We start from the raw sequence: 22,321 nt of genomic DNA, 5'->3' as shown, positions 1-22,321 counted from the left end.
CCCTCCTCCTCCTCCTCTCCCTCCCTCTTCCTCGTCCTCCTCCTCCTCGTTCTCCTCCTCGTCGTCCTCCTCCTCCTCTTCCTCTCCCTCCCTCCTCCTCTCCCTCTCTCCTCCTCCTCTCCCTCCCTCCTCCTCCTCCTCTCCTTCCCTCCCTCCTCCTCCTCTCCCTCCCTCCTCCTCCTCTCCTTCCCTCCCTCCTCCTAGTCCTCCTCCTCTTCTCCCTCCTAGTCCCCCTCCTTCTCTTCCTCTTCCTCCTCCTCCTCCCTATTTTCTCCACCTTCTCTTCCTCCTAGTCCTCCTCCCCCTCTTCCTCCTCTTTTTCTTCCTCCTTTTCTTCCTCCTCCTCCTCTTCCTCTTCCTCCTTTACCATAAAGGCACCGACCGCCTTTGGGGCGCCCCCGTCTCGAACTGCCCTTGGGGTAGGTTGGTAGGTAGGTGGGGGGTTGGGGGTTACGTTGGGCGCCGCGACGGACGCCGGTTATAAGTGTATCCTGGGAGTCGGCGAGTCTGGGTCCGCCGTGGCACTGGTCCAAATGGACCGGAAAATCGTTGTCATGTTATCCAATAAACCAAAACCCAAAGTTGCAAACCTTCGGAGTGTCGTTCTTCGGGAGGGTGACTGCGACTTCGTGAGAGAAGAAGAAAAATATCGAAGTTTGGTTATTCTTGGATGACCTTAGGAGAGGAACATTGCATATTGACTTAGTGGACAGGAACAGAGGATGTATATTTTTTTGCATTCGCGGGGGGAAATGTTCCCTCACTGAGGGCTTTTGGGGAGGTCAACTAGATTCACAAAATTGTTTCCGTAACCGCAGTGCAGTTATGTCATAGGAGAAATGTATTTTAGAAAACTGAAAAATGTTGTGTCTTCTTTTCTCTGAACAATTTCGCACGAGCAAGAAGAAGCAGCATAGGCGAGGTCACGTGGGTCCGACCGCACCTTTGCTGTCGACTGACTGAGGAATTGCGTGGGTAAAAGGTGGGCGTGGGATTTGGTGCCCCCGTGTTTATGTTTGTGTGTGTGTGTGTGTGTGTGTGTGTGTGTGTGTGTGTGTGTGTGTGTGTGTGTGTGTGTGTGTGTGTGTGTGTGTGCGCGCGTGTGTTAGCGTGTGTGGTGGTTTGTTAGTATGTGTGTTTATGTTCGTGTATTTGTATTTGTGTGTGTCGGTCACTTTATGTTAGTGTGTGTGTGTGTACGTGTGTGTGTGTTTGTGTATGTGTGTGTGTGTGTGTGTGTGTGTGTGTGTGCGCGCGTGTGTTAGCGTGTGTGGTGGTTTGTTAGTATGTGTGTTTATGTTCGTGTATTTGTATTTGTGTGTGTCGGTCACTTTATGTTAGTGTGTGTGTGTTTGTGTATGTGTGTGTGCGTGCGTACGTGTGTGTGTGTGTTTGTGTATATGTGTGTGTAGATGCCTATGTTTATGTTAGTGTGTGTTCATGTTTGTGTATGTGTGTGTGTCGGTGCCTGTGTTTATGTTAGTGTATGTGTGTGTGTGTGTGTGTGTGTGTTTGTGAGCGTGTTTGTTAGTATGTGTGTTTATGTTCGTTTATTTGTGTTTGTGTGTGTCGGTCACTTTGTTTATGTTACTGTGTGTTTGTGTGTGTGTGTGTGTGTGCGTACGTGTGTGTGTGTGTGTGTGTGTGCGTGCGTGCGTACGTGTGTGTGTTTGTGTGTGTATATGTGTGTGTAGATGTCTATGTTTATGTTAGTGTGTATGTGTGTGTTCATGTTTGTGTATATGTGTGTGTATATGCCTATGTTTGTATTAGTATGTGTGTGTGTGTTTATGTTTGTGTGTCGGTGCCTGTGTTTACGAGTATGTTAGTGTATGTGTGTGTGTGTGTGTTTATGCTCGTGTATTTGTGTTTATGTGTGTGTCGGCCCTTGTGTTTATGTTTGTGTGTGTGTGTGTTTGTGAGTGTGTTTGTTAGTATGCGTGTTTATGCCCGTGTATTTGTGTTAATGTGTGTGTCGGTTCCTGTGTTTATGTTAGAGTGTGTGTTTGTGTGTATGTGCATTTGTTAATGTGCTTATGTTAGTGAAAATGCGTTTATTTGTGTGTCGATGGCTCTGTTTATGTTAGTGTGTGTGCGTGTGTGTGCGCGCGCGCGCGGCTCCACTCTTTCGATGCTGCAACGAATCCCCCCCCAAAAAAAAAAAAAAAACAATGGTTGATGCAAGAGACGAATTGTTAACATTACTCTGTGTCCATGCCTCCTAATACCTAATACCAATATTTCTTACCAGTGAAAAAGTTTTTCCTGGCAAACTTGTAGAAGATAAACATTATTTCCCTTTCCTTCTCATCATGGTATCAATTCTGGTTTCTACCGTGGTCTTTCTTCGTGTGATTTTTTTTTAATCTTAAGCACAACTTGATACTAGTGTCGAATATTCTTGGCCGGACTTTACGTTCGATATCGTCACCTTATATAGGTTTATGATCTCAATTCAGGTTTAATCTTTGTCCACCATGTACTCTATATGCTTATCTGAATAATCTGTACTGGGTTCGATAGGTTGAAGTGTGTGCGACGGGGGAGTGCGTGTGTATGCAAAGGTGTATGCATGTATTTATATATATATATATATATATATATATGTGTGTGTGTGTGTGTGTGTGTGTGTGTGTGTGTGTGTGTGTGTGTGAGGGGATGATTTTTGCATCCATTATTGTTTTTGCGCGTAGATGTCATTCACCACTGTCTTGCCTCACGTGTTGGACATGTGATCGACAGCTGTTACTCTCCCGGATGAGAGCGTTTATGTCTAGATGTACAAAATGAATCTGAATGTGAAAGGTATACACGCAAGTTTGTAAGCTGTGTCTAGCAATCGCTACTGGATTTTTATTCAATCTCCCCTTCCCCTCCCAGGAAAGTTAAACAAAGGGACTTCGCCCAAGAGTTTTATAACTGTGCTTTACGAGTGACCAGCGTCGACGGATTCGCCGATCAGGACTCAGGAGCCAGAACCAGGCGAAGTTCTTACAGAAATGATTTTATATAATTGCAATTTAAATAAATAATTTACATATTTTAGGTATGTATATATATACTTTTTATACATAATTATTTAGGACAATAGTACAACAATATAACATACCAACACATTATATACATTGATCATATGCTATTCATTCGTGACACATCCCTTCTCCCCTTCTCCTCATCTTAAGCGTTTGTAGGTGCGGCTGTAAACATATACAGGAAGTTAGGGAGCAAGTACATAAAAGATGTTGTTTATCAACATTCTAACTTAGACATTGTGAGGTGGCGTTGCATTCAGCCCCTCAGCAAGGTGACCTACTTACAGATTGTTGTTATATTTAACGAAAGAGGAAACTGAATTGAACAGAGGGAGTGGAAAGTAGAGAGAAGGAAAGGAGGGGTAGAAATGTGGAGTACGGAAGAAATTTAAGAATTATGTTTTATTATTACGAATAAGAGGACTTAAGGAAAAGTTTATGATGAAACAAGAGTAGGGTCGAGAGAGATAAAGTAGTTTATTTTACGAATGCAAGAAAAACAATAGTAATGTCGAGTGCGTGAGTGACGACGACATGACGTCAGTAATATGGGAACGACATGACGTCACCAGGACAAGAACAGCGACACATGTCAAGAGAAATAGCAAGAGAAAAAAAGGAGGTGGAGAAGAGATATGGGCATAAATAGTAGAGAGAGGGAAAGAGAGAGAGAGGAGGAAAGGAAGAGAGAAAGAGAGAGAGAGGGAGTACGGGAAGAGAGAGCAAATCCTTAAGTCAGAGGTATTAACACAATTGTGATTCATTCGTGCTCGCTTACCCGCTCCTACACAGTGACGCCGTTCACAAATTTTCATGACCAACTCCTGAGGATTTTAATCATCTATCAGGAAAATAACCCTCTATATGGATAAGCAGAATAGTGTCTCGACCAACAAACCACCTGTGCAGGTTATTTTTACGTGAGAGCTAATATAAACCACACGACATGGTTGCAGTGTCACGTAAAAATAGACATACCGAGAACTGGGAAGCGAGCGACGCCGCATTGAAGGGTTTGTCGTGTTTGGGCGAGACAGGGGACGCGCGCGCCATCCGTCCATCTACGCGTCTCATTGTCACTTAAGTTCCCCCACTTTCCCCCCTTCCCACCTCCTGTGTACTAAAGGGTAGTCATCCTTTCTTTTTCTATCATTGTTGTTGTTATTATTATTATTGTTATTATTATTATTATTATTATTATTATTATTATTATTATTATTATTATTAATTAATTCTTTTATTAGCTGCTGTCTCCTCCTTGTTCTCCTTTTCCTCCTCTAGCTCATCTTTCTAATCCAGCCCATCTTCCGCCTCCTCCTTCTCCAATGCCTCTTCATCTCCTCTTCTTCCTTCTCTTCTTCCTCTTCTTTTTCCTCTTCTCTTCTTTCTTCTCATCCTACTTCTCTTCTTCCTTCTCCTCTTTCTCCTCCTCTTCCTTCTTTTCCTCCTCCTCCTTCTTTTCCTCCTCCTCCTTCCATCTATTCCTCTCTGTTGTTACTTCTTCTTTAATTCCTCCTCCTCTTCCCACTCCTCCTCTTCACTCTCCTCCTCCTCCTCTTCCTTCTCTTCCTTCTCCAACGCCATCTCTTTCTCCTCCTCTCCCCATCATGCACCTCATTCCTAATCTCGTATTCCTGTGTATACTAAAATCCTTCTGCCTCTCTTTCATTCCCTCTCACATCTTGCCAGTCCCACCTCTCCCTTTCTCCCTTCGGCCATCTTTGCTCTTCCTTGTTTATTCTTTTTTTTGTTCCCCTCCCCTTCCCAATCCCTGCCCATTCTTCCGTTCTCTCCTCTTTTTCCCCTCTTCCCTCTCTCTCCCTTCCTACTTTGCCCCCTTACCTTGCCCAACTCCTTCCTCTTCCCCTGCAGTCTCCTCCTCCTCCTCCTCCTCCTCCTCCACCCCACCCCTCCATACCCCTCTTTCTTCTTCTCCCCATTTTCTACTCTTCCCTCTCTCCCTTCCTACTTTACCCCATTACCTTGCCCATCTCCTTCCTCTCTTCCTCCTCCTTCTCCTCCTTTCTCCCCTCTTTCTTCCTTTCACTCTTTCATTCTCTTTTCCTTTGTAGATATATTTTATTCAATTCTTTTTATTTTCTTACATTTTCTCATCGCCTTTGCACTTCTCCCGTTGTCTCTCCCGCTTCTCAAAATCGTTCAATTATTTTTCTCCTTTTCGTCTCTCCCTCCTCCTCCTCTTCTTCTTCCTCCTCCTCCTCTTCCTCCTCCTCTTCGTCCTCCTCCCCTCCTCTTCGTCGTCCTCCCCCTCCTCTTCGTCCTCCTTCTTTTCGCCCTCCTCCTCTTCGTCCTCCTCCTCCTCCATCTTCTCCCTCCTCCTCTTCGTCCTCCTCCTCCTCCTCCATCTTCTCCCTCCACCTTTGCCCACTATTCCCCTCAAGATGAATAAAATCGCCTGGCGGCAGAATAAAGATCAAAAGTCGACCGTGGCATTCGAGAAGATGTCTAACCCTGGAAACGACAGAGGTCTCTCGAAACTGAACAAAATAGTTAAAGTAGCCACTCGACTTTGAATGGATAATTCAGCCGATTTTATATCATATTGCCCCACAAGATTCTCGGGGAGTTTCTTCAGTACTAAAGAAATCGTTTAGTGTCCACTAACTTCTCGGTTTGTCTTCGCACATTCTTGAAAACCTCTGTTGGTCTTGTGTGTGTGTGTGTGTGTGTGTGTGTGTGTGTAGGTGGGTGGGTCTAAACTCCCAGTTCAACTCCCTTTCAACTCCCAAATCCTTCCCAATTCTCTCCTCCCACTTCCGTCCTACCACGTTCCCATTTTCTCAATTCTCCCATTTTACTTCGTTTTCTCCCACACTTGCTCTTCGTTTCTCCCTGATGACCTCTGCTTTTTTTTTCGCTTCCTCCTCCTCTTCTTCCTCCTCCTCCTCCTCCTCCTCTTCCTCCTCCTCCTCCTCCTCCTCCGTCTCCTATGGGGGAGCTGCCATGTCATAAGCTCGAGACTTGTGTAAACAGTAATTTAGCCAACCAAGTCTGCGAATGACTTTGTACACACATGTACGAGTTCCCGTGCTTGGCACTAAATTATTTAGTTCCCTGCAGGTGAACATACAGTATATATATATGTATGTATATGTATATATATATGTATATGTATATATATATGTATATATATATATATGTATACATATATATATATATATATATATATATATATATATATATATATATACATATACATATACATATAATTCCGGCCGTCGTCAATTCCTCGGAAATAGATTAATTCCCAGGTTGAAGAATTTTAGACATCCGATAGCTAAGTTGGTAGAGTGACGGCTTTGTGTTCTCGCGAGCCTCGGTTCGAATCCGTGGACTACTGTTGGAATTATTTGATTGACTACACCGTCACTGGTGATTCTATTCATATATATATATATATATATATATATATATATATATATATATATATATATATATATATAATATCAATCATTGGGAATGAAACCATACTATGCACTAATGAAATCAGTAGAAACAATTTTGTCAGTTGCGTAGTCATTCAGTGCAAAAGGTGATTGTCTGTCATGCTCAGTCAGTGAGAGGAACACTTCGTGTTGTGATTAGCTGTAGTAGGTTTATTCATCTTTAATGTTTATATTCATTGACCAATGTATTTACCAAATCATTTATCTATGAGTTTGATTTGTTATCCTTTTGTTTTTCTGTATTATTTTATTCGTTTGTTTAGCTGCTTGTTATTCTGCAATGGGTCTCTTTTTGTATCAGTCTACTTTTATCAAGTTCTTCTATTATAAATGCTTTGTAAACCTCAAAAACTTTAATATTTCTCGGAGTGATCATGTCAGACGGAAACGAAAAAAAAAGAGTAAAAAGAAACAAGAAAATTTAGAGAATTGCAAATGTTTCTTGGCTAGTAGCCACGAGTTACACATCATAAAACCCCACAAACTTTGGTCCGTCCTTTTCGCTGGGTAGCGAGATGAAACGCGTCCATTTGGACGAAAAAGGACATGAAAGAACCCGGAGGGCCAAATGGAATGGCGACGAAAGTGATGTGATTTCTTTTTATATGTGTTTGGATTGCTGTGTACAAAGTACGCTCTGCCACGACCCTTCTTCGACTGCAACAGAAAACGGGAGTGGCCAGACGCCAGGCCGGGGCTGTCAGATGTCAGATTAGGAAAGGACAAGATTGGTCAAAATAAGACATTTGCCTGTGAAAAGGGACAGAAATGGTCAAAAGAAGACATTTGCCTGTGAAAAAGGACAACTTCTTAAAGTAGAACGTTGGCGTGTAAGAACGCGACGAAATCGAAATATCTAAATTGTACAGATGAATAGATAAGTAGATAGATAAAATAGGTGAATAAGTCAGAATTTAACTGAAGGACCCAAACACGAATATTTTGATTAAATTTATTTATTCATTTATTTATTAATGCGTTTACTTGTTTAAAAATATATGTATGTATTTATCTGTTTTTTTTTTTACTTATTAGGACAAATTATCAGCAGCGACTCAATCCTCCACTTGAGCAGAAAAAAGGATTTTAGAAAATTCATATTCCTCCGTTGATGTGTTGCCAGAGTGGAAAAAAGGACATTACAAAGGAAGGATCATGACTAAACATACAACAATTAAGGCTGATGTATGATTGTTACCTATGTAATTTTGGTATTTTGGGTCTTAATCTATCCCTCTCTGTTTTTATTTTCTCTTATTTTTTCTCATTCTGTGTGTGTATGTATGTGTTTCTCTCTCCGTTTCTCTCATCCCCCCCCCCTCTCTCTCTCTCTCTCTCTCTCTCTCTCTCTCTCTCTCTCTCTCTCTGCTTCTCTCTCTCTCTAGGCCTGTGCAGAGTGAAAGGCATTCTTATGCTAATGGAGTCGCGTACTCGGTACTTGTCAAAACAAGATTGAGAGCAAGGTGGTCAAGACGCTGTCTCAAGGTTGACAGACGTGTCCTTTTTAAGGACAACAATAGGAAAAGAGGTCATGCCAATTATCCTTTTTAGGACACTGTCAGATAAAGGATAGGCAAGTTTTGTCATTTTTTGGGACATTCCTTGGTTAAGGAAACGCCAGGTCTTCTTTTAAGAAAATCCCAAAGAAGCGCTGGATTTTCAGGACATTCACAGATAAAGAACATAAGAACATAAGAAATAAAGGAGACTGCAAAAGACCATAAGGCCTACACTAGGCAGCTCCGTATCCATCACCACCTGTCATCCCCATCCATAAAGTTGTCTAATCGTTTTTTAAAACAATTGATGGTTTCAGCGCTTACTACATGGTTACTAAGTTTATTCCATTCATCGACCACCCTATTAGTAAACCAATTCTTGCCTATTTCCTTCTTAAATCTAAAAAAATTCCAGTTTATACCCATTACTGCAAGTTCTGCCCTGTTGTTTTATTATGATGACCTTGTTTGCATCACCCTTGTTATAGCCTTTGATCCACTTGAACACTTCTATTAGATCACCCCGCACTCTGCGTCTTTCCAGAGAGTGTAAGTTTAGGTGCCTAAGCCTCTCTTCGTAAGGCAAATTTCCGAGTCCTTGTATCATTTTGGTCATTCTTCTCTGTACTGATTCTAGTGAATTTATGTCCATTCTGTAGGACGGAGACCAAAACTGTACCGCATAGCCAAGGATGGGTCTAACTATCGCTAGATAGAGTTGAATAATTACCTCTGCACTTCTATTCGTTACCGTCCTAGCAATGAAGCCTAATGCACTGTTAGCTTTATTTCTGGCGCTAAAGGACACGACAGGTGTGACCTGTTTAGGACATTCTAGGCTAGAAGCCACGCCAATGTCTTTTTTAAGACATGTTCTCAGATGAAGGACACCCCCGGTATTTTATTTATTTATTTATTTATTTGTTTATTTTCTAGCTTTACCCAAAATCATAGAATAACAGAAGTGACCTTCGTCTGTTGGAATGTTATATATAAATCACTAATTAAGTAAACTAGGTCATTTTTCCCCATCTCACGAGGAAGAATTTTTTTTTTTTTTTTTTTTTTTAAATGGTACAACTAACCCTTAACTACTGTATAAGGATATCTGAAAATAACAAATCCCCAATACTAGGAACGAAAATGTATCGAAATGGAAGTGCTACAGTTATTCGTAATTGCGTATATTTCAGATTTATATATATATATATATATATATATATATATATATATATATATATATATATATATATATATATATATATATATATATATATATTCCCAAACGAGAGTTGTCTGTGTTTAGGCTGAGTTGTCTCTCGACAGTCCTCGTTGTCCTGTAAAAGGGTTATTACACTGGGCTAATTTCCTTCGACTGTTGGAGCCGGCAGCTTTTCGGGAAAGAATCCGGAATGCCGGAGGAAAATAATTTACGGAATTCCAGCATAGCATATCAAATGACATTCTATGTAAATTGTTGAAAAAAAAAAAACGAAACAATTTGCCACAGTGATTTTACGGAGGGGAAAAAATTTGAGGTAGTCGGTACCGCCGATTAATAGGAGGATGGAGGAAAATTTCTCCAATGTGATAACTCCTTAACTAGTGTCTTGAATTGGAGAGATTAGTTCATCTTGTCTAAACTTTCTAGATTTCTTTACCCGAATGAAATGTGTCAAAAACTCGTCAGCAAACGCGACAGATGTGGATTGAAGAAGTACATCGGGTGGGTCAGGAACTTTTGACCGCAAACACTTCCACCTCGCGATGACAGGTGTCATGATGCCCAAGGTGAGGGAGGAGGGGAGGGGGAGGGGGAGGTGTCGGTGTCCAGAAGACTCCAAGAAATAAAAGAGAGAGAGAGAGAGAGAGAGAGAGGGAGGGGAGAGACATTGAGAGAAGCAAATAGAGAGAAGCACAGGGAAACAGAGAAGCAGACAGGGAGAAAATCAGACAGAGAAAAAAACAGATATAAAGAGAAGCTGACCGAGAGAGAAGCAGAGAGAGAAAGAAACAGAGAAAAACAGAGAGAGAGAGAGAGAGAGAGAGGAACAGAGAGAGAGAGAGAGAGAAATGTTACTCACGAATCCTGGGAGGTGAAATAGAAATACTTGAACAAGAAAGTGAGACTGAGGAGCGCGCACCATCTGCCTCTGGGCGACTCTCTGTCTGTCAAGTTTCATTTCCTCCGGCTTCTAATGACCACGTTCGGAAAGTTGTGGAACAGGGTGGGCGAGAGAGAGAGGGAGAGAGAGAGAGAGGGTGGGGGAAGGGGCAAGGGAAAGAGAGAGGGCAAGAGAAAGAGTGAGGAAACGGGGAAGGGAGAAAGAGGGAGAGGACGAGAGAGAGAGGTAGAGGAGGAAAGAGAGGAGGGTGAGAGGGAGAGGGGGCAAGGGAAAGGGAAAGAGAGAGGGAACGGGGAAGGAAGAGGGAGGGGGAGAGGACGAGAGAGCGACGGAGAGGAGGAAAGAGGGTGGGAGGACGAGACAGAGAGGAGTGAGTGAGAGGGATAGAAAGAGAGGGCGACAGAATGGGAGGGGAAGAGAGAGAGGGAGGGAGGGAGGAAGAGAGAGAGGATGAGGCAGGGAGGGTGAGGGGTAGGTAGAAAAAGAGACAGGGAAGGAGGGAGAAATGTAAGGTTGGGGTGTTAAGTTTGTTTTGTGCAGTAAATGTTTTTATGAAATGTCTGCGAATGCGTTTAGGTATTTAGGATGTGTTCTGTGGGCCCCAGACTACCTGTGGATAATATGTTGCTGGAACGCTTTCTATTGCTATCATTATAATTATTGTTATTATTATTATTATTATTGTTATTATTATTATTATTGTTTTATTTATAGTTATTGTAGTTGTTGCTGTTACAATTGTTCTTATATTTAGTTATTATTATTATTATTTTTTGTTATTCATAATTTATTGTGTATTGTTATTTTCTATAGGTTGAGGGCAATCGTTAACGAGAATAAACACAAACGTGTATATATCACACAGACACACACACACACACACACACACACACACACACACACACACACACACACACATATATATATATATATATATATATATATATATATATATATATATATATATATATATATATATATAATATACATACATACATACATACATACATGTTTATACCATCAGTTAGACCGTGTTCATATCTTTACCAAATGCTAGAGCGACGATGAAGTAGCGGATACTCCCTCCCTCGGGGAAATTACACTTTTCTTGCTCCAGTTGACCACAAATTCCTGTTGCGCAAAGTTCGTCTCTTGTGTGCGTTGACATTTGAGAATGCACCAGGCCGGGCCGGGGTGACATTTGCTGCTCGGATTTGTGATTGGCCAATTCTTCCCTTTACAATTTTGGTTTTATCGCACCCACTGATTAATGACCGACACGTGTGTGTCTGTGTGCGTGTATGTAGTTTGTCTGTGTGTGTGTTGTTTGTCTGTGTGTATGTGTTGTTTGTGTGTGTCTGTGTGTATGTTGTTTGTCTGTGTGTGTATTGTTTGCCTGTGTGTATGTTGTTTGTGTGTGTGTGTGTGTGCTGTTTGTCTGTGTGCGTATGTTTGTCTTTGCATGTGTATTGTTTGACTGTGTGCTTCTTTGTGTGTATGTGTGTGTTCTTTATGTGTGTTGTTTGTGTGTATCTGTTGTTTGACTCTGTGTGTGTGTATGTGTGTGTGTGTGTTGTTTGTCTTTGTGTGTATTGTTTGTCTGTGTGTGTGTGTGTTGCTTGTCTTTGTGTGTATATTGTTTGACTGTATGTATTCACTTGGTCTTTCGATCACGTGTTGGACTCGTGATCGACAGCTATTTCCCTCCTGGAAGAGAGCTCAGAGCTCGTAGGTCCGATCTATGGGTAATGCTATGACCTTGCACACACACACACACACCCAACTCCCCGCCCACGAGAGTTGGAGTAACACCCCTCAGCGCTGCGATACTGATATTATTTCAGCCCCGCGCGAGAGTCGAACCCGGACCTCCGTAGTGGCAGGCCAGAGCTCTAACCACAGCGCCATGAGAGGTGTATTTGTGTGTGTGTGTGTCACGCCCAACGTTCCCTCTAAACTGTGCGCATGTTCGCGCGCACACATGTTTAACAATTAGCGCACATAAAGAAAAAATGTGCTCACACAAGATTTTCAAACATTAAAATCCATTCAATAAAGAAGTTCCACCCATACTTCAACATATAAATCCTCTAGATATATAAACTTGCCAAACGTCAAACCAATAATTGCTTCTCTCTCTCTCTCTCTCTCTCTCTCTCTCTCTCTCTCTCTCTCTCTCTCTCTCTCTCTCTCTCTCTCTTCTAACTCCTCTAGCGCTTTCATTGCAAACGAAATGACTTTGCCGCCATGGGTGCGCGCATACTTTCCAGATTAGGCAAAGTTTGCTCACAAGCAAATTTGTACCCACACTCACAGCAAAATATTAGAGGAAACAGTGGTCACACCCCATATGTGCAATTACCTATATATATACATATATACAGTATATGTGTATGTGTATATAATGTAAAATATATACACGTATACATATACCAAGTTCATTCATTTGCTACTTGTTGATTGTTGATTGTGTTTGTAAGTAGAAAAAAAATTCTGACTCCATTATAAAAGTCATTTGGCTTATATCGGCTTATTTGCCGATGTAAGCTGAAGCAGCTGGCGTCAGTATTGCTGTCTAGAACATGACGTGTGAGTATTTTCGAGCAAATGAATCATTGAAGAATGGAGTAAGCGCTGAAACAAATGGTCGTTGTGAGATAAGATTAGATAACTTCATGGATAGGGCTAAAAGGTGTTAAGGGACATGGAACTCCCCAGTGTCGACCCTATGGTCTCTTGCGATCTCCTCCATTCTTATGTTCTTATTTCTCTTTGCAGGACGCGTGGGGGTAGCCGTGGCGAGCAGCGACGGGAGCAGCAGTAACAAGAACAGCCTTGAGACTCTCCTCGACTCCTCGACCTCTGAGGAGCCCCAATTCGGCCCTGCGGTCTCTCCTTGGCACAAGACGAAGAAGACAGCCCAGAACGGCACCCCGAGACACATGGCCCACGATCTGCACAAGAACAGGTCGTCCCTCCCCGAGCCGATGTTGAGTGAACGCCAGGGGGAGAAGTACGTAAACCGAATCTCTCTTCCCGAACCTCGAGGTCCGGGGTTCGTGGGTCGAGACGCCGGGCCACCGGGCCACCACGCGGCGCTGATGACAGCCGAAGACGATTTCAAAAGAAAACGGGGAGGGAGTTGCCGGAAGTCAACGCTCAAGAAACGCGACTGGAGACGGAGCGGGCCGGAGAAAGGGAAGAGTGTTACTATTGTCGTCGATGCCCAGCAAGCTTGTTTCGATAACACAGCTGCTGGAGGTGGAGGTGGGGGCCACTCCACCATCATCCACGTCTCGCCTGACCAGCCACAACTCGTTTTCAATGTCGGTGGGCAGAACGGGCCCTCCTCGACCTCCAGGCCCCAAATGAACCACTCAAACGGCTCCGTGGCGCACTCCACAAGTATCATGACTCCCATGTCTAGTCTGGAGGGGAGTAACGGACATGCCGTGACGGCTATGTCTGAGTTGGAGAGTAACAGCGGACACAGTAGACATCATTCTTCGCCTTCGTCAACTCCAGGGACGACAACGAGTTCGACAGGGGATCCTGATGTTAAGGTATGTCGGGTTAAAAAGAAAGAGAGAGAGAGAGACATACAGCCATGTTCTAAAGTTCGCCGACAACTTCGACAATCAACAGAAGCTGCTGATCTTGATTTTCACTACATTTCAATATAACAATTGATTATAGTGTTTGCTTGATCGTAAGTGGCATGGCTGCCGAAGTGGTATGTGGTATGTTTGGTATCGCTGGTATGTATCTATGTATTTGTGTGTGGCTAGGCTCTCATACTCTTGTGTTCATTTACCTAAATGTAATATGCAGGAAAGGAGCTATACTCGTGGGTTCCTGTCTTTTTCCAACTATCATATCTGTGTGTGTGTGTGTGATTCACCATGGTCTTGGATCACGTGCTGGACTCGTGATCGACAGCTATTATCCTCCCGAATAAGAGCTCAAAGCTCATGCATGTCCGGTCTATAGGTGATGCTGTGGCCTTACACACACACACACGCACACACACACGCGCACGCACACACACACGCGCACACACACACACACACACACATATCAATTCTCCCCTTAAGAGAGATAGTGCCGCCTCGCAACGCAGCAATGCTGAAATTATTTCAGCCGTGGGTGGGAATCGAACTCTGACCGCTGGAGAAGCGGTTGCGAACGCTGTCGTATGCATGTGCATCATCGTTTAATATTAACTGTTGAATATTTCATGTAAAATAACTACGTCTCTTAATTTTTCTTCAATTTGACCAAAATAGTGAAACAATTTGATACTTGCGTGGTGCGTTGTGTTGATAATTTCTTTGTATTCATTAGTTCCTTCATTATTGTTATTATTTTATTATTATCATTTATTATTATTATTTATTATCATTAATCATTATTATAAATTATTATTATTATTATTTACTTATTACTTATTTGTTTCTTTTTAACTATTGTAGGTTACGCCAATATTAGGGGCATCTTGGCGAGATGGGAAGGACGCGGGAAGTCTGTTGGGCACGACAGAAGACGGCAGTTCCACCGATGACTTTAACAGATCGACGCTTAACCTTGTAACCTCGCCTGCCAAAACGGTAAGTGTAAATATTTTACGTTTTAGCTCTCTAGAAATTATGTTTTCCCTCTCATGTTTTATTAGGATGTATTTTGTGTTTCATATCATTATCATCCAATAGAGTATTTTGTTTATGTATTTGTTATTTTATGGCGTATTTCTCTACGATAGTTTTCTTACATTTGTGTTTTTATGAATGCTAAAATTGTGACCAGGTTATAGGAATGTATGGATTACTTGTTATACTAGAATGTGAGGAAAAAGAAAAACGATAATCTAGATTGCCTTGGAGTATAAGTGATGCAAAATGTATGGTAAGTAATACACAACTTATTAGGTAAAAAGATGAACGCAAAAATCTGTACACATCCTTCTACCTCTTTCTTATTCTTTTGGATGATGGATCAGTCGGCGACCTCTATTCACAATAGATTCTACTTCCTGTGTAGCTTTTCCCAAGTGACCAAAAATAATATTTCAGTGAGGATATGGAGCTAAAGGTTTATAAAAAACAAAAACACATAGGATGTGGGCTAGTAATAGTTATTGACTAAATGTTTGTGTGTGTTTATACATTTACTCACGACTGACCTTTTATATGTGATAAAACTGTCGTGTTTATTTACCAGTAGACGAGTTGTACAGTATTTTGTTAGTTGACCATTTACTGTATTAACTATTACACCCATATGTGTGTTTACCTGCCCCTAATTACTGAATGTTTGTTTGGCGGTGCCTCTTTATATTGCTGTTCCTATTTCATCCAGCTTTCCCGTGCTGTATCCGTTGTTCTTGTAAGTATATTAGTATTTTCCATAGTCCCTCCTTTTGCCAGTAGTTGGTACCTAATGCCATTGCCATATTAACTAGGTATGCATTACTTTACTTTTGCCTAAATGGCTTCTAGAAATTCCCATGTATCTGCTCAGGAGAGAAGTTGCCTCGCATTGTAATGACGACATGTGTAGAACAACTGAGGATAGCAAATCCCCTTATTGCGTGTTCTGATCCCTTATAATATGTTTCCAATCCTAAGTTAGGGAGTGAGTTGTCCTATAAATGCTATTATATCCCTCTGCTCATTGCTATGAATCTCGTTTCCGGTCTCATTAGATCTATGCTTAATGGTGTTGGATCTTTTCTCAGTACACCTTGGGTATGAGAGATTATGTGCTTTTGTAAAAGTATATATAATCCAACGCAAGATTACAGCAGTAGGGCTATACTATACTCCATCGAATAAACTAAAAAATTCTTTGTAAAAAATATATATATTACAGAAAAAAAAATATAGTTTTTGTGAAAACACATTGATCCAAGGAAATTTGGACAGTTAATGTCCAGACTATGTAACTATAGTCCTGTACTCACTGACCCAAGTTAATTGTACATAGTGTAAGTTAGATATGCTTAGTATTGCCACATCCTTTTCTAGTGCGCCTGTGTGCTTACTAGGCCTGTTCACTGTACTCATGCTCTGCCTAGCACTGCCTTAGTCTTAGACAGCATTAGTAGCATACTATGCACATAACTAGAACTGCTTCTAACATTTGGGATTTGTATCTTTCAGTTACTGTCTTCGTGTACCTGTAAAAGTCAAAGCATTTCATTGATTTTTGTCTAAAGTTATTATATTTACGTTGTTATCAGTCTCACGAAGGAGATGATAATTGTAATAACTTTCGAGGTTTAAAAAAGAAACTAGAAATATATTGGACTTACATTATGGCAGTCTTAGTAATATTTTTTAATGATCATAATAAACAGCACACGCACTAAAAATTGTGTAGAACAAATAAAAATATATTAAGTGATGACGTGATGGCTTCTTATTTCGGAAATGCAGACTGGGAAAAGTTTTTAAGACCGATTCACACATCTCTTTGTGAATCTGTCAGACGACGTGACGTCATCAGTACGTGGTTGACGTCATCAAAACAGCGATGTCCCTTCGACACACTCTTCCTTCACCTTCTCACTTGTAAACAACTTTTGGGCCATCTGGGCTGGGCGAGGGACGGTATCTGGGTACATGATGTGAAGAAATGTCTCAAAAATTTAAGCAAAATTACTCTTTATTCTACATCATATGGATTCACATTAGTACCCTTGTTATATTTATTCATTTATTTATTCATCCACTTGTTTGTTTTTTCATCACATATCTGTTTTGCACAGATGTGTTATTCGCCGGTGCGTCTTATATGACAGGATATATCGTACCTCTTGTCTATCTCAGCTATACACCTCTTTGTACTCTTCTTTGCTTCCCTCCAATTCTGGATAGCGTTTGGAACTACATTTTTAACTCGAACATCTCACCACGTCTAACGAGGTTAGGAGCCTACGCCAGGAGACGCTGATTGCCTGTGTCCGAAGCATTCACCTTTACTCTATGCCCGTGAACTGTTGAAGCAGATACCAGCCACAGTTTGGAATTGGAAAGAAGTGCAGGATTCGAACCCACAATCGAATCCGAGGCCAGCACGCTTCCGATTATGCCACCAAGGCACAATATAGTCTAGTACATGATCAGTAGTTCTGTTTCCAATAGGGTAAATTATTAGTACCCATTGAGAAGCGCACTACTAGACTCCCCCCCTCCCCCTCCCACCATTCTCTGGAGTAATTGCGAGGCTATCTTCTGAGCTCTTCACAAGTCTTCTCAAAGACTTGGGCCCTGAATAAATAAATATATATATATATATATATATATAATATATATATATATATATATATATATATATATATATATATATGTATATATCATTACATATGATTCAGGGACGCTTTCTGGTGTACAACTGAGCTGATTTACAATGAACCTCTTTCCCCGCGTCTTGTTCTGGGTGGCAAATGAAACTAGGGAGGCACAGTATACATATATGATATGGCTAAATCACAAAATGACACGAACACAATAGACAAGCGTGCGGGAGACGTGAACGTCAGGTGTCAACTGGCTTCCGACGCCACTCATCCAGGGTTGCCAGATTACCCAAGCCATGCCTTGCGGCATTTGATAAAAATAATAAATACGGCATTTAGAAATATATATACAAAACACACCCAGAATATAATACAATATAAATATACTTAATACACAATACAATGATAAAGAAATGTACTGAAATAATACAATGTGTGTATTATACACCATGCCAACACATCCTTTCAGAAGATCTATTGATACACCATCTTCTCCAGATGCTTTTCCTCGTTTCATACTTTTTAGAGTAAACACTCATTTTTCCTTTGTAACTTCTAGTACACTGCTAACGTCCATAGATGAATTTACTAACTCGATTACGGTCTTTTACGAGTTTAAATTCTTGGTAAAATTCTACTGTTTTTTACCATTCTGTCTCTGCATTTAATGATTTTTCCATTTCTATCTTTCAGAGATATTATTTGCTGCCTCCCTAAGGCTAATCTGTACTCGGCCCCTTTAATACTTTTACCTTTCCGGATGGTTTCCTCTCTTTCATCCAAGTTTCTCTTTCTTTTCTATGATCTCTGATTTTTGTTGATAAGCTTTAGTTGTAGTCTCTATTTTATCTCCTGCTTTTAATATGCATAGCCCTTCTTTTGATTGTTATTGATACACACACACACACAAACATACATACAGTATATATACACATTTTCCGCAAATTCGTTAGTCTCATGTCCTGCGAAAATCGCCATCAGGCTCTCGTTACTGGCACCCTTGCTTTAACAGACTCCTCATCTGTACGCTGGTGGCGTAATTGGAAGCGTGCTAGTCTCTTATTCGCTTAGTTTCGGGTTCGAATCCCGCACTTCTCACCGATTTCCAGCAGAAATGGTTACCTGTTCCGACAGTCCTCAAAGCGCATAAGAGTGGAAAGGTGACGTTTTTAGCCACAGCTACTCAGCTCCTCCTGGCGTAGGCTCTTCACCCTCTTCATCCTGTGGTGACTGCCCAGCCTATTTACTAGTCCATCTCTTCTCATACTTTGGGCAGTAGACACATTTGGATTGGACCACGAGAGTTGATAGTATTATGTTGATTCACACATTATCATAAATATTATTTTATAATTTTCTTTATTTCATTATCATTATTATTAATATATATATATATATATATATATATATATATTTACATATATATATATATATATATATATATATATATATATATATATATATATATATATATATAATTTTTATCTGCAGCCCTGTTAAACACTGCATGGAAGCTGACCACATCTCATGAAGCGTTCCTTCCAACTATAGTAGTGCTTCTTAATCTACTGTCACTTGTTATCTGTACTGTTAGTGCTTTGTATAAGTGGACCACTTCCACTCGTTGCTTGTGCAATTGTCACATCAACACTTTGCACTCTGACTTAGAGCTTCACATTTCTAGATACTGCACAATGCTTGTGTTTGAAAGTTCACTCTTGCTTGTGTTATATCACCACCGACATTAGAAATGTCCCCACACGTTCTTCGTAGTACCACTTTCAGGTTTATCATATTCATTTCACAAGAATGGTAAAGATACAGTCTGCTTTAATCACTAGAAGACTGTATACTGTGGTAAAGAAAATTTTAGGGTTTTATGATTGATCAGTGCACAACTATAGTAGTGATTAATTTTTCTTCGCACAATTTGTTATTGGATGGTTGTCTATTTTTCTCCCAAACATTCAGATATCTATATTTTGGATATATATTATAGATATATATATATATATATATATATATATATATATATATAATATATATAATATATATATATATGATTTTTTCTTGCAGATCATTAATGTATAAACGTCTTTGTTCAAGGTATACATCCTGCAGTCTTCATGTCTTGAAAAGGAAAAGAGAAAATATGTAATTTTTTCAACTTAATTGGCCATATTAAATTGAGCATTTTCATAAATCAACATATAAAACTCATGTTTTATATAAAAGGACTTTGTTATATATATCTCGCATTTGGGGAATAGGACGAAAAATGATCATTGTAGGTTCGAGTTCACTGGTTATCTCGTAGCCCCATAGCGTCCGGCAACGATCCTTGAGCCTCTCAAGGAAGGAGCTTTGGAATGATGTCTATGTTTTATTAGCGTGGGACTGTTTCTGCGTCACTAACTTATAATAATAAGAGGAGGTGATCAGTCACCGGTTGTCACTAGTCCAGTCTAGAGACCGAATGTCAGCCCTTTGAGGCTGCACCTTTAGAAGGAGATGGGTTTTGAGGATGGGTTGCAGGGAGATGATTGTCTCCGATGTACGTCTCGTAGAACGAGCAGGACGTCCATGTACATAAGAAGAGCCCTGAAGAATATAGTCAACACGTATATTAGGTCTGCATATCAAATGTCTTACTATAATTTTTCTATTAAGAAAACAAGATGGGCTTGGCTGCTGTACTTGTTTGATGTTTTATCATTAGATTACAAAGTAGAGAGCGCAATATTTGTATATGATATTTTAAGTCCTTGCTATTATTATTAATTACTACTATCATTATTATTATTGTTATTATTATTATTATCATTATTATTATTATCATTGTCATGTAGTAATTCAATTACACGGACGTCAGAATGGTTTGGACTAAATCTGAATTTCTTTATTTTATTTTTTATTTTTATTTTTATTCATTCCAGATACTCCATATCTATTTTCAGGATAAAAATCCGAATAGCAAAATCATTAACTTAGATAATGTACCCTTAGCCTATCAGATCACAAGGGTCATGGAAATCCTTTCACGAAAAACTAGACCAGCACACAACATGACAAAACTTTTTAGTCATGAAATTTGATGCTGTTGACGTTCTTCTTTGTATTAAGAAACAACATTAAAGCCAAGGCCACATTTTATTAGCATATGCTTGAATAATCAGCTTAATCATGCTTCTGTCACAGTACCTGAGTGGGGAAGGATTGACTGGCCAGATCGTGGATGATATTGGTGAGCAATGGCGAAGCTGGCAGTCCTGCTGCTGCGGCATCTCCCTCGTCTTGGGGTCAGCGACGTTCTACCGCCTGCCAGCCCTTCTCTGTGTCTTTCCACCAGGTATGCTCCATCTGGTATAAATATAAATGGTGTCTATTATTATGAAAAATATTTTGTCTCGAAAATCAACGGAAACAGTGATAGGATTACTAATTTGTTATTGTGAAAGTAATTTTCATTTGAAGATCTTTGGAAAGAATTATTCCACCAGGTATGCTTGGATTTGGCCAGCTCCATCTGGTATAAATATAAATGGTGTTTATTATTATGAAAACTATTTTGACTCGAAAATCAACGGAAACAGTGATGGGATTATTAATTTGTTATTATGAAAGTAATTTTCATTCGAAAATTATTGGAAAGAATTATAGCATTGTTTTTTATTATAAGCTGGCACATCAATTTTGTCTCTCTACTGCGTGAATTTCTTTGTATCAGAATTGTATGTAGTAAATTATTTTTGTTTTATTTTAAATTTATATAATATTCATTGTGGTCCATATTTAGGTTATATAAAATATTGTTTATTGCTTGTTATCAATCGGGTATTGTTTACTAGCGGCGAAAAATATGACGCCACCGAACAGTCCAAATGCGTCAAGAAAAGTACCAAGTTAGGACGAAGTCTAATATCATTAGTGCAATGATTCACACTGTCCCACACCCAAACATATTAAAGTCACCGTTGAAATTATTACATTTTCTTTGGCCACTCTGGCCTTCCATTCTCTCTGTGTCTCATGCGCAGAGACGAGCTTGTAATTTGGGCATAATAATTGCACATCCATATATTCTTCCCTGGATGCCCTAGCCCTCTCGTTATGAGACGATATAAGCCATTTCGCAGTAATTCATAGTGTAATGAAAACCATAAATAAGGTATTTGTAGTATGTACTACATTGTATATTTACCTAAAGAATGGTATAATACAGTACTGTTATGTATGAATTAATAAATAAAAAGAAAATGTAAAAGGCGTATGGCATGAAAAACAGCGACTGTTCATCCAACAGGCAGACGCTGTAGGGAAGTTGTGCAAGTCAAGGCTGTGCGGATCACGCAGAATTTCTTAAAACGTGACTTCATAAGACGTGCCCATCTTCCTAACGTATAATCAGGATTTATGTCCGCTTTATGCATAGTTGTCCTGAGTCCTGTAATAGTTCGATTTATCCGATATTTAATATATAGAGGTATGGTTTAGTGAGGGTTTACTGTGGTAATAGGGTTGAAAGTTTATTATTATAAAGGTCAGTAGGACATTCGGAAGGAGTTTGGGACCAAAATACTACTGAAGGGGCTTCGCAGCTAAGGGAAAATGTGGAGTTTTTAATTTTTGTTCTCCAAAATATCCCTAGCCAAATTATAGGTATTTGTGCGGTGCGTTTTATATAGCGGGAATATATATATATATATATATATATATATATATATATATATATATATATATATATATATTATATATATATATATATATATATATATATATATATATTTGTATGTGTGCCTGATTCACCTTGTTCTTGGATCAGCTGTTTCCCTCCCGAAAGAGAGCTCATATATAACCGATCTATGGGTAATGCTGTGCCCTTACACCCCCCCCCACTCCC

At 40.1% G+C, this 22,321-nt stretch overlaps 1 protein-coding gene across 5 annotated transcripts in view; it reads left to right on the top strand.

The window, feature by feature from the left end:
- LOC143035077 (sodium-dependent nutrient amino acid transporter 1-like) overlaps positions 1 to 22,321 on the top strand; it is a 125,509-nt gene that overhangs the window by 84,304 nt on the left and 18,884 nt on the right. For 4 of the 5 annotated variants that reach the window (XM_076201585.1, XM_076201583.1, XM_076201584.1 and 1 more), the window contains 4 exons: positions 12,903 to 13,687; positions 14,597 to 14,731; positions 15,480 to 15,506; positions 20,620 to 20,770. In XM_076201585.1, coding sequence (XP_076057700.1) covers positions 12,903 to 13,687; positions 14,597 to 14,731; positions 15,480 to 15,506; positions 20,620 to 20,770 — 1,098 coding nt within the window. The remainder of the gene's footprint in view (positions 1 to 12,902; positions 13,688 to 14,596; positions 14,732 to 15,479; positions 15,507 to 20,619; positions 20,771 to 22,321) is intronic. The other variant, XM_076201586.1, reaches the window with a different exon arrangement.

This window comes from Oratosquilla oratoria, chromosome 18, assembly GCF_046742065.1.
Source record: "Oratosquilla oratoria isolate Oo_2021 chromosome 18, ASM4674206v1, whole genome shotgun sequence".
In the NCBI taxonomy this organism is placed as follows: domain Eukaryota; kingdom Metazoa; phylum Arthropoda; class Malacostraca; order Stomatopoda; family Squillidae; genus Oratosquilla; species Oratosquilla oratoria.
This window is presented reverse-complemented; position numbering and strand designations above follow the sequence as displayed.